The 12,270-nt window shown below is 45.6% G+C and overlaps 1 protein-coding gene across 2 annotated transcripts in view; it reads right to left on the bottom strand.

Moving 5' to 3' along the window:
* Window positions 1-12,270, bottom strand: part of STS (steroid sulfatase) — a 183,770-nt gene that overhangs the window by 17,192 nt on the left and 154,308 nt on the right. For both annotated transcript variants that reach the window (XM_027095477.1, XM_027095478.1), the window contains exon 9: window positions 7,519-7,678. In XM_027095477.1, the coding sequence (XP_026951278.1) occupies window positions 7,519-7,678 (160 nt within the window). The remainder of the gene's footprint in view (window positions 1-7,518; window positions 7,679-12,270) is intronic.

The following is a 12,270-nucleotide window of genomic DNA, read 5'->3' as shown; positions in this document are numbered from 1 at the left end:
AGGGGAACTTTCCAGATGGTAGGCAATAACTGTATACAACTGCTAAGGAGCAAAATTAAGACTATTTGGATGTTACATAAAGGAAAAAAGCCTATAATTTTGTTTTGAGTGAAACATACATTAACAGGCACTAGAGAAATTGAAGTCGTTGATTACCATTAGGCCACTGCCACGGAAACCTGGGGCAGAAGGCTACTTGGAAAGAGGTAGATTGTTGAACTTGAGGGTTTTCCTTCTCTGATTAAAAACATTCCAAGACAAATATCATATGATATCGCTTATGTGTGGAATCTAAAAAAAGGGTACACATGAACTTATCTACAAAATAGAAATAGAGTCACAGATGCAGAAAACAAACGTATGGTCACCAGGGGTAAAGGCGTGGGCAGAGGGATAAATTGGGAGATTGGGACTGAATATACACACTACTATATACAAAATAGATAACTAATAAGGACCTACTGTATAGCACAGGGAACTCTACTCAATACTGTAATGAACTATGGGGGAAAGTATCTTAAAAAGAGTGGATATGTGTATATGTATAACGGAATCACTTTGCTGTACACCTGGAATTAACAACATTTTACATCAACTACACTCCAACAAAAAATTTTTTAAAAACCCAAAACACTCCATCCCTGGCCCCTCCTACTATGAGGAATTGAGAAACCGGAACTTTAACTTGGTTATATAATGCGGGTAAGCACTCTTGAGAAGTCCTACATCCCTTGAGTTTTTTTTTTGTTTGTTTTTTTCTTTTTTCTTTGTGGTTTATTTTGGTGTCGCTAAAAATCCCATCATGTAATTACTGCTGACTGCTTCTCTGGTCCCCACCTTAGTTATTAATCATGCACTCCGCACAAGTCCACGGAACTGAAAATATTCTATTATTGTAAGTTAAAAATAAGAACAAAAGACAGAATTGGCTCACTTTCCAAGCCTGATTCTCATCTTCCATGAGAGGAACAAGGTAGAGAGATGATTCGATCCAGAAGCAGTGTGTTCTCCGGATACTAGTTCTATCCTGAAATGGCCGGTATTGTGAATTTCAAGAAAAACTCAGTCCTTGAGATTAGGAGAGCCTAAGTAGGTGGAAAGGAAGCAAGGGATGAGGGGAGAGGGGCAGAGAGGAGGACCTGCGCATAAAAAGCCCCCAGGGGTGAAAACCCTGAAGGTGAGAGATGGGACAGATGGGCCCGACACCTCTCCACCACCTTTAGCTCCACGTGGAGAGAAGGCCTTTCCACGATGGCTCGAGGGTGAGAGTGAATCTCTGTTTCTCTGACTCAATGTCTAGCTCATTTCTCGAAGCTGTTTTTCATCATAAACCCACAAAACTCAGCACTTAAGAACCCAGGAGACAGAACTGTTTTCTTAAGATTGGTATTTCATAACTGAACTGGGCCTGATCCCACAAAGGGGGATTTAATGACAAAAAGAACACTGTAAATCTCATAGACTTTTTTTCTGATTTCCAAGCACATGTGTCTCTTTTTTTTAAGGAGGGAAGCAAAGTCTGTTCTGCAAACTTCTTTTTTCTTGCGATGCAGAGACTGATCTCATCTTTGTTTTACATCCTATACCTAACGCACTCTTTCCTGGAAGCCGGCAATAAATCACGCTGCGATGGCAACCACTGTTGAACAATGCTGGAGAAATACGGCTTGTCAACAAGAGGCTCATTTCTGCCATGAAAAATGGAAAGTGACTCTACTGAGCTAAACTTTTAAACGGCGTCTGAGTTATCAAAATACTTGGGATGGCTGGGATGGAAATGTTTGTACAACATCACGATTCGTGGCAGAAGGGCCCCTACACTTTCAAAGTGATGCAAAGCATCGCCGCTTCCCTATGGGAATCGTCTGATTGGCCTTTTCTGTAAACAAATTCAACTTTTCAAAGCACGCTTGCAGGACAGCCACGGCTACAAAATTGGATGCTTTTTCCCCCTGGTGTCTGCCTCATTCTGTGAAAAACGTGCTCATTTGAGATTGCCTTTAACTTGGAAAGTGAGATGATTCTCTTTGGGCTCCTGACTCATGGCAACCATGGGGATAGTAACAATTCAGTGTCAAGGAGAGTCATGTCTGAATTTCAGGTCAAATTCAATAGCATGTGGATGACTCTCACGTAACTGAAAAGAACATGTTTGGGGAACTTTTTGGGGGGACAGTGACTTCATCCCCCCACAAATGTGCTGTCTCTCTCTCAGCGGAGTCAGTGAGCCATGTACTTCGGCACGTCCCTCCGACCCACCTGTGCTGGGTCCACTCTGGGGAGGATTTGGGGATCACAGCAGAAGGGAAAGGCTTGGGGGACTGAAAAAGAGTTTAACTTGGGGCACAAGGTGAGTCACTTGTTGCCATATTCAAAATAAGGTGATTCACGGAAGCAACCTAAGTGTCCATCGACACAAGAATGGATAAAGAAGATGTGGCACATATATACAATGGAATATTACTCAGCCATAAAAAGGAACAAAATTGAGTTATTTGTAGTGAGGTGGATGGACCCAGAGTCTGTCGTGCAGAGTGAACTGGGTCGGAAAGAGAAAAACAAATACTGTATGCTAACACATATGTATGGAATCTAAAAAAAAAATGCTTCTAATGAACCTAGGGGCAGGACAGGAGTAAAGATGCAGACGTGGAGAATGGACTTGAGGACACGGGGTCAGGGTGAAGGGTAAGCTGGGATGAAGTGAGAGAGTAGCACTGACATATATACATTACCAAATGTAAACCAGATAGCTAGTGGGAAGCAGCCACATAGCACAGGGAGATCAGCTCGGTGCTTTGTGGCCACCTAGAGGGGTGGGATAGGGAGGGTGGGAGGGAGACGCAAGAGGGAGGGGATATGGGGACATATGTATATGTATAGCTGATTCACTTTGTTATACAGCAGAAACTAACACACCCTTGTAAAGCAATTATACTCCCGAAAAGATGTAAAACAAACAAACAAAAAAATAAGGTGATTTTTTTCACTGTAGAGTAAGACAGGAAACATTTTTAGAAGAAAGCACATAGATCTTTGATAAATTAAAGGGAATCCCAAGTACCCAGAAAGTCTCTTTCATAATTAAAAGTGTTTCCACCCGTAAACATCAAACATTCTGCCACATGTGAATAGAAAGCAAGATCAATTACACGTAGTCACATGTACGTGAAGAGTTTCGACTTTTATTCTGCAAAATGGAGCTGAGCTGGGTACAGGTTGCTCTTGTATCTGTAGTGCTCTATGGAAGAAGCCTTCTGTGGTCACCCAGCTAGATGTCAGCAAAATTGAGTGGGAGAACCAAGCCACTCCCCTTGTCTTCATCAGACATAAGTGATACCAAGCATTTGGATTTCTTTTCCAAACTTGGAAAAAAGAAATGAAATCGAATTTTCATTATGGAATAGGAGAATTGGGCATGCCAATCTTCATTAAGAGGGAGCATGGTCATAGACTCACTATGGTAATACTCTGTCTGCTTGCAAAGATGAGGCTGACAGGTTTTCACTTTAATGAATTAATGTATTGAGGTATTATTATTATTATTATTATTATTTTTGCGGTATGCAGGCCTCTCACTGTTGTGGCCTCTCCCGCTGCGGAGCACCGGCTCCGGACGCACAGGCTCAGCGGCCATGGCGCACGGGCCCAGCCACTCCGCAGCATGTGGGATCTTCCCGGACCGGGGCACGAACCCGTGTCCCCTGCATTGGCAGGCGGACTCTCAACCACTGCGCCACCAGGGAAGCCCGAGGTATTATATTTTTGTTGCCTATGTTTTATATCACAAAGAAAGACTGCCCTCCATGTATGTCCAGAATCAGCTTATTTGGAGATGCAGGGGGAATGATTTTTTCTGCATATGCTGGGGTGATGGCCACGGTAGGTACAAAGGAAAGATTCACGCCAAGAGGAATCTCATATAGGCACACCACGGGGTTGAGTTAGAGAATTCTCATGGCAGCACTGAGACTCTGCAAAGTGAAAATCTCTATGTGTAACACTCGGACTGCTGCTCTTTTTACCTAAGCAGAAACCCTGCATCGAAGGGCTTTTCATTTCTCACCAAGCTAGGATTGTCAAGAACAGCACTTGCTTCTTGAGAATTACAAGGCTGTACTTGAAGGACAGGGGTCTTCTGAACGAAACTCCTCTCGTTCAATGAAAAATGTGGCAAAATGTGAGGGAACCTCATTAAGGGATTGTCATATAGCCTGGGTCCAGCTCTCTGAATGTGTTTACTCACCTGAGAAACGTAAATTTAATATTGCTTAAGCAAGAAACCAGGGAAGCTGATTTCCACCAATCTTAGTGGGAGGGAGTTAGGCTGTTTTCTAAAGAGTAGATACCTGTGTATCAGATTTACAGATGGATATGGATATATATGAGGATATTATCCGGACGCTCTTATTGAAAAGTTTTGATGAGGTTTTCATTATATAGATAACGACATTGTCCATAAAAGAGCAATAATAAGCTTTTGAGCAGAATTCTCACCCTCAGCACTCCCAACAGATTGGGCTGGATCACTCCTTGCTGGAGGGTGGCATCCTGTGCATTGTAGGGTGTTTAGCAGCAACCCGGGCCTCTATCCACTAGATGCCAGCAACGTCCCGAGTCAAAACAATCAAAAATGTCTCTAGACACTGATAAACGGCCCCTGGGAGGGACAGTCACCCCAGCTGAGAACCATCCCTTTAGATGGTCAACGTCTCCAGGGCAGACACACAAGGACGTCTTCTAGACCTGGTTGCTAACATGATCTAAATAGTATATTGTGAGATCATTTTATTCCCATGAGCAACCTGGAAGCAGATTGCCGTTTTCTTATCTGTGCTGTCTCTTGGAGAACAATGACATCTTATAGAGCCTTGGACCAAAACCCAGACATAGTATCATTGGGTTGAGTTGGACCATCAACAGGTGAGATCCATTGAAAGAACCTTCAATACTCAGAATGGGTTCCACTGAGGACACTGGCTCGTGCACAAAATGTTTGGGTCAGCTTAGGAGGGAGGCTGCTTCCTTCCTCAATGGGCATGTGGGAGAAAAACAGGATGACCCCCATTAGATTCAGATTGGGGTGGGTGCGAGGTGCCGGCAGCAAGATCTCCCTTTAGGGATCTTCCTCTTTGCCTCTGAAATTTTCCCTTCCCTTGGCTCTTCCCAGTGAGGTGGAAAACCAGTTAAAGGTGGTGTGAAAGCAGGGACTTCCCTGGTGGTCCAGTGGTTAACACTCTGTGCTCCCAATGCAGGGGGCCCGGGTGCGATCCCTGGTCAGGGAACTAGATCCCACATGCATGCCACAACTGAGAGTTCGCATGTCACAACTAAGAAGTCTGCATACCGTGACTAAAGACCTGGCACAGCCAAATAAATAAATGTTTTAAAAATAATAAAAATATAAAGATACTGTGAAAGCAGAGAGTACCGACGAATTTAATATCATGAACCATGAGAGAAAAATGTACTTAATGAAACTATCTGAACACTCAGTGTGCACGGGTCATGGAACTATTCAGATTTATTCCAAGGGAAAGAACCAGGGCCAAAGAGCAAGTAAAATAAGGAGTGAGAGCTTTAGTTTTCTGTAAGAAAAGACTTTTGATGAGTTATTCCTGCCAAGTTTTCTGTCATTAGAGGGGAAGAAGAATCATTTGATTGGAATAGCAGCTCTTAGAAGCCCCTTCAGCCCTCACAGTGATGATTCTCTGAGCCCAGATGGACGTGAAACGTGTAAGTGGAAACAACTCTACTTCCCTACCTGTTACCTCTCAATATGGCGGGTGAAACAAAAATGGCAAGTATGCATGCATCCCTACTCTGCACTTGACATGCTCTAGTGCTTGCCATCCTGTGCAAGTGTGAACCCATTTGCAGGAGAAGAAATCAGGGCCCAGGAACTTCAATGCTTCAGCAGCAGTGAAGCCACAGCAGCATAGCTCCGGGAATCTCTGCTCGTCTCTGAAGCACCAGCTACCCTGAGACGGTGTGGTCCAGAGACCCACAGGGATGCCTGAGACCTACGAGGAGGTCTATGAGCTCAAACTGTCTTTGCAGTAATTCAAAATGTTATTTGCCTTTTGTACCCCCACTCTTTCATGAGCTCATGGTGGGTTTCCCCAGTGGCTCCATTATCACTCTGTCAGCCGATGCACTGTGTGCTTGGGCCCTCTTGCATTTAAAAACTTTTATTTCCAGGTTTAATTGCTCATATGACAAACGCTGATAGATACCGCCCACAGAAACACAACGTCTTTGGGCTCCTGGATCTGGGAAGAGTGTACAAGAATCTCGAGGCCACAAAGTTTGAGAAGGGCTGAAGTCTACAATTCTGCCTTTCCCATCTGTGTGTGTGTGTGTGTGTGTATGTGCGTGTGTGTGTGTGTGCGTGCACTTTGAGAAGAACGTATACCTAATGCAGAAATTTGAAATAAAAGTAGAGTGAACCAAGGTTGCGCACAATGGGAGGTGAGCAAACCTCTCCGTGGACTCAGCTCTGGCTGAGCTGTTGTTTTCGTCTCTGGTTTCGTTTCCTCTTGGTTCTGTCGGCAGCTCAATTTGAACAAGATTTGCAGCCCGTGTGCCTGCCGTCACCCTGGATTGCCACCCAACTAACGAAAGCAATGAATCAGTGTGCCTCACTTAGAACTCTTCAGATTGGTAATAACACTTAAGGAGAAACCACTGGCGATGCCGTCGGAAGTTGTATTTAAATGTAAGAGAAAGACATTTCATTTAGAACTCGCTAAATGAAGACCTGCTGGGAAAAAAGGGGCCTGACTAGGCACCCAACTGCCTTTCTCGCTGCTGCAGCAAAGAGCTGGTGAACAGGGCCAGGAGAAGTGTGGGATGAAACAAGGGAGGTTAGAGGGCATCTGCCCAGCTGCCCTTCTGCAAGCTGATGATGGGCACAGATGAGAGAGAGAGAGAGACAGAGGGAGAGAGAGAGAGAGAGAGAGGGAGAGGGAGGGAGGGGGAGAGGGAGGGAGGGGGAGGGTTCCACGGAATGCCAAAAGAGGGAGGCTCAGTTAAAGACCGTCCATCCCATAGGATTCCCCTGGTGGCACAGTGGATAAGACTCCATGCTCTCAATGCAGGGGATCCGAGTTCAATCTGTGGTCAGGGAACTAGATCCCACATGCATGCTGCAACTAAGAGTTCACATGCCACAACTAAGGAGCCCACGTGCTACAACTTAGGAGCCAGCGAGCCCCAACTAAGGAGCCTGTCTGCCTCAACTAAGACCTGGTACAACCAAATAAATGAATAAAGAAACAAATATTAAGAAAACAAAAAGACTGTCCATCCCCTTCAGGCTTTGGACTTTATTTCCCACTGGGATAACAGGATGGACAGAACGGTGTTTACATTGCTGGACCCACCAGTAAGTCCCATAACCGGGCGTGGATAAAGGGTCCAGCCGGAAGTAGCATATGCCACCGTGCAGGCGAATCGGAACACCCTTGCCCACAAAATCCGAAGGAGACTGCCCCGAGCACCTGGGAGTCACAGTACCTGTCTTCCGGCAGAGGGGACCCCGCAAGTTTGGCCACCGTCGGGAAGATGTCCATATTGCTTGTTGGCTCATCGATCTCCAGCCCAGCCTGGATCACCCCTGGCCATCGGAGGATGCCTGGAACCCGGATGCCTCCTTCCCAGTTGTTGGCTTTTCCCCCTAAAATGCCGAAGGAGAGGCATCAAGGAGATTTATACGTCTTTCCAACACGTACCTCAATGCACTCTTCAATGCTTAATGTGGGGTGGCCGATTTGGAAGAACCTAGTGATTTAATGACATGGATTCAATGAGAATTTCACAAGCAATACTGTATCTCTTGTGGTGAAGAATATATATCGGGTTGGCCAAGAAGTTCGTTTGGGTTTTTCCATAAAATGTTACGGAAGAACCCAAACAAACTTCTTGGCCAACCCGATATATATATATGTCATGGTCTCTACATGCATGACACACGGCCAGCATTGCCTGGTGGACACAAGTGCTGACTCTGTCATCAGGGAGACTCAGATCTCACAGCAACAAAGACTTCTAACAATGTTTCTGGAGTCATGGGGTTCAAATTCCACTTCTACTTTTTACCGCTGGTAGGAGGCAAAATAATGGTACCCCCAAATGTCCACCTGCAACCCCTGGAATCTGGGGATATGGTACCTTATCCGACAGAAGGAGAGATTATTCTGGATTACGTGAGTGGGTCGAATACAATCACGAGGCTCTTTATAGGGGAAAGAGGGAAGCAGGAAAATGGGCATCAGAGCAGCTGAGGCTGTAGTCAGAGAGACTGGAAGATGCTACGGCACTGGCTCTGAACAGAAAGGTGCCCCAAGCCAAGGCATGCAGGTGGCCTCGCTCCCCGAGAGCCTTCATAAAGGAGCACATTTCTGCTGACACCTTGATCTTAGCCCACGGGGACGCATTTTGGACATCGGACCTGCAGAACTGTAAGATCATCCATTTGTGTCGTGTTGAGCCACCAAACTGGTGGTGAACTCTCGCAGCAGCCCTAGGCAACGAAAACACCAGCTCTGTGCCCTTGGGACATGGGTCCACCGCTGTGCCACACGTTCCAGACGTGTAAGATGTGAGTATTTCACGGGATTATGATCCCCAGCCTGAGAGACAGGAGACCACTGACCATAGCCGTTTTCATCATTGTTATTATTTTATTACTGGCCTAGCTCTTACTGTTTAGTTGGGAAAACGAGCTTTGCACGTATGAGGCAATTCGAAAATAACTAAATAGAGCATGAAAGGGGTATCAGGAGGGGCTGGAGGGGTGAGCTGGGAGTGGGTCACAATGTCAACAGAAGATGCTCCCCAGGGTCTCTCACTAATGGTCCTTGGGGAAGGGAGAGAGCAGCACAGCGGCCTGGGGCTCAAAGAGGCCAGAAATGCGGGATCCCTCCAGCAGGGAACCTGTGGATGGATGGAAAAACAGACACGCTGCTTCCCCAGGAGTAGTTCCCCATGACTTTGTAACAAGCTGTGCATAACTCTGATTGCAGCCCAAGAAAAAGCACAGAGGATGCCTCTTCCCTGGGAACACGGGCCCTGAGGCAACAGACTTTGAGTTGGTTTGCGAAGGAGAAATACGGTTAGCAGAGAAGGACAGGGGATTGCAAGGGAGATACAGGAAAAACAGGTGAAGGAGTGTGGATTCTTTCTGAAAATGTCTGAACAGAGAAAAGAGCATGGTCTAAATTTAAAATTTGCTCGAGTAATTGTCAAGTGCACGCATTTAACATCCTGGTGGCACTCGGCCGTGACAGGAAGCCACAGACAGATGATGGCTGAGTTAAGCTCTCCAGGACGGTGCAGAGAAAATTCTTCTACCATTCACTCCGAGACTCTTGTTAGGAACAGCTGTCTCTAAACCACGCTTCTATATTTTTGTCTTTGCACGTGCTGCCACCCGGCAGGTCAAATGCCTTTGAACGGCAAGAGCATATGCTTGTCATTCTTTTGCTTGACGTGGGCACAGAGTTTTCTGCAATACTCTATTTGTCATTTTTTTGTCCTCTTGGGCATCTCCCCGCCTGATAACGCTGGTTCCCTGGATTGATGGGAATCGCAAGGAAGCACGTGATGCATCTAATTCACACTAAAGTCTTTCTCATCCAAGATGCTATAGTTTACACCCTCCTCGATGTATTCAGTCCAGGGACTAAAACCCCACCAATTATAGATGGGAGATGTGACAAAACCGCCCAGGTCCTATCACACTATCATCCACCTGTTATCGGGGCAAGAATAAAACAGCAGCCGTCTGCTCATGTCACTGCTTGAAGGTAAAGAACTGAAGAACACCCTTCAGTTAACGGACCCGGTTTCAGAAGCTAAAGGTGACTATTTAAGCAAGACATCAAACGGCTAAATCATCTGAGCCAGGGGGTGGCACGTGTTTCCTTTGAAAAGCCAGGGAGTGACGATTTTAGGTGGTTTGGGTGGCTTGCCCAACTCCTCAGAAGCAGGAGGGCCAGACACCAGCAAATCAACATGGCTGTGTTTCAGGGAAACTTGATCTACAAGATCAGGCAGCAGGCTGGATCTGGCCCAAATGCCATAGTTTACTGAGCCCTGCTCTTTTTCTTTCTTTTTTTTTTTTTTATTGGAGTATAGTTGATTTACAATGCTGTGTTAGTTTCTGCTATACAGCAAAGTGAATCTGTTATACATATACATATAGCCACTCTTTTTTTAGATTCTTTTCCCCCATAGGTCATTACAGAGTATTGAGTAGAGTTCCCTGTGCTCTACAGCAGGTCCTTATTAGTTATCTATTTTATATGTAGTAGTGTGTGTGTGTGTGAATCCCAATCTCCCAATTTATCCCCTGCCCTTACCCCCTGGGAACCGTAAGTTTCTTTCCTACATCTGTGACTCTGTTTCTGTTATGTAGATAAGTTCATTTGTAGCCCTTTTTTAAATTTTTGGATTGATAGATTCCACATATAGAGCCCTGCTCTTAAAGTTACTGAATTTAGATTTGGGGAGTAGGGTGTGTGCATCAGCCCTGACCCTACTCCGTAATATGAACTCCTTCAGTGTTATTAGGGGGGAAATGTCGCCGCCAACTTCCACTGATGATTTATTTTTTCACTTAATTGGACTCCTTCATATCTTCTGCAAGAACGAAAAACTAAAGAATCTCTCCTTCAGCCTGAAATGCAAAGTAACCACATCCTGGCTCTGGCCCACCCTGCCAATACCATTCCTTAGTGGAGCTGAGTCTCACCTAAGTGCCCCAGCAAACAACTCATCCTATCCCACCTTCTGCAAAGTTCTGTTGCTGTTTTCTCTGCCAGGATTTTCCCCCAACCCCCAATCATTTCTGTAAACCCTCGAAAGCCTGCATAAGACGCTCTTCCTATTTAATCAAGGCTTCTACAACCACTACCACATGTAATGTCTTCCTACTCTCCATTTCCTGGGCATTTTTCAAGGTTCTCGTTTATGGGATGTGTGACAATCAATGTGATCCCATCTCATCGTCCCAGCGGGACCAAGAGTACTTGAGAAGAAACTCTAATCGACTGTTGAATCAACTGCGGTCCACAGCGTAATACCTTCCAAATAGAGAAGGTCCAATATATGCAGTGAATGAATGAAAGAATGGATGAATTGATGCAGAGTATTCCTGGGGGGAAAAAAAAGAGAACCTTACAGATGGGAGTGGTTATAAACTCCTGTTTCCAACCTCTTTTGGTCCCTTAACTTTGCTAGGCTTTTTCATTTCCCTAACCTGTTGCATTCCAAAAGTTCTCTCCTCCAGAGTCTTACCCAACAAGCTCATCTTCTTAGTCTCACTGTGCATTCCATCCAGGAAAATGAGCTCGATTAGCACGAAATACATCAATGCCCTGCCCTCCCAGACCTCAGTTTATCCACTGATGTCACATCCCCAACCATGTGCCCCTCCAGGCAACCTTGGCCTCCGTCACCCACAGACCACATCACTCCCACCTGCTCTGTCTCAAAAGTGAGTGATCCAAACACTCTATTATCTAATCACAAACCTCTGCCTTCCAATACAGCTTTCTCAACCTTGGGCCCAAACTCTGCAATATCGAACCCTGTCGTACCACGGTCACACGTTTTGTCAAATAAAACCCAATGCAGTCATCTCGTTGAGGACTGCGATCATTCAGTAGTTCAGTTTTCTACTAAGTGGACAGTCCCAATTGTTCCAAATGACACTTCAATTTTCGGGATGTTTGCTAACTTTATCCTATGTGGTCCCGATGACCAGCTCAGATCATGCAGTGTACCATTTCCATCACATTCTTGCCAAAAGACTGGATCCCAGAGAACCTCTGACACATGTTCATGCCTTCCCAGTACGATACCAGCCCTCAATGAAAATATCTATCTGTTCTCTGTAAATTGAGATCTTCTCAACATCTGGTTAAAGTGACCAAATGGGGTCCCTTCCTGTTCCTGGAATCCAGGGTTCCCCACCTGCAGCTGGCATGTCAACCCTCCCCCAGAATACTACTTGTCACCCCCATGCCCTGCCCTACTCCGCCTTCAGTAGGTAACTCTGTTTCCTTCTGCAGAGAGGAAACAGAAGGCTTCATTTGGGAACACCTTCAAATTCCAGCCACTATCCCTTCTCATTGCACCAGCATCTGCTCTCGGCATTCCCTGCCAGACTAGACAAGGTCCCTCCTCCTGGCAAAGATCAATCCTCCTACATGTTGGGTCTCATTTCCCACCGTCTTCTCAGAAATCTGACATTCTCAGGTGTCC

Source organism: Aethalodelphis obliquidens, unplaced genomic scaffold (genome assembly GCF_003676395.1).
Source record: "Aethalodelphis obliquidens isolate GAN/ISIS:26980383/991018 unplaced genomic scaffold, ASM367639v1 scaffold91, whole genome shotgun sequence".
Taxonomy (NCBI): Eukaryota; Metazoa; Chordata; class Mammalia; order Artiodactyla; family Delphinidae; genus Aethalodelphis; species Aethalodelphis obliquidens.
This window is presented reverse-complemented; position numbering and strand designations above follow the sequence as displayed.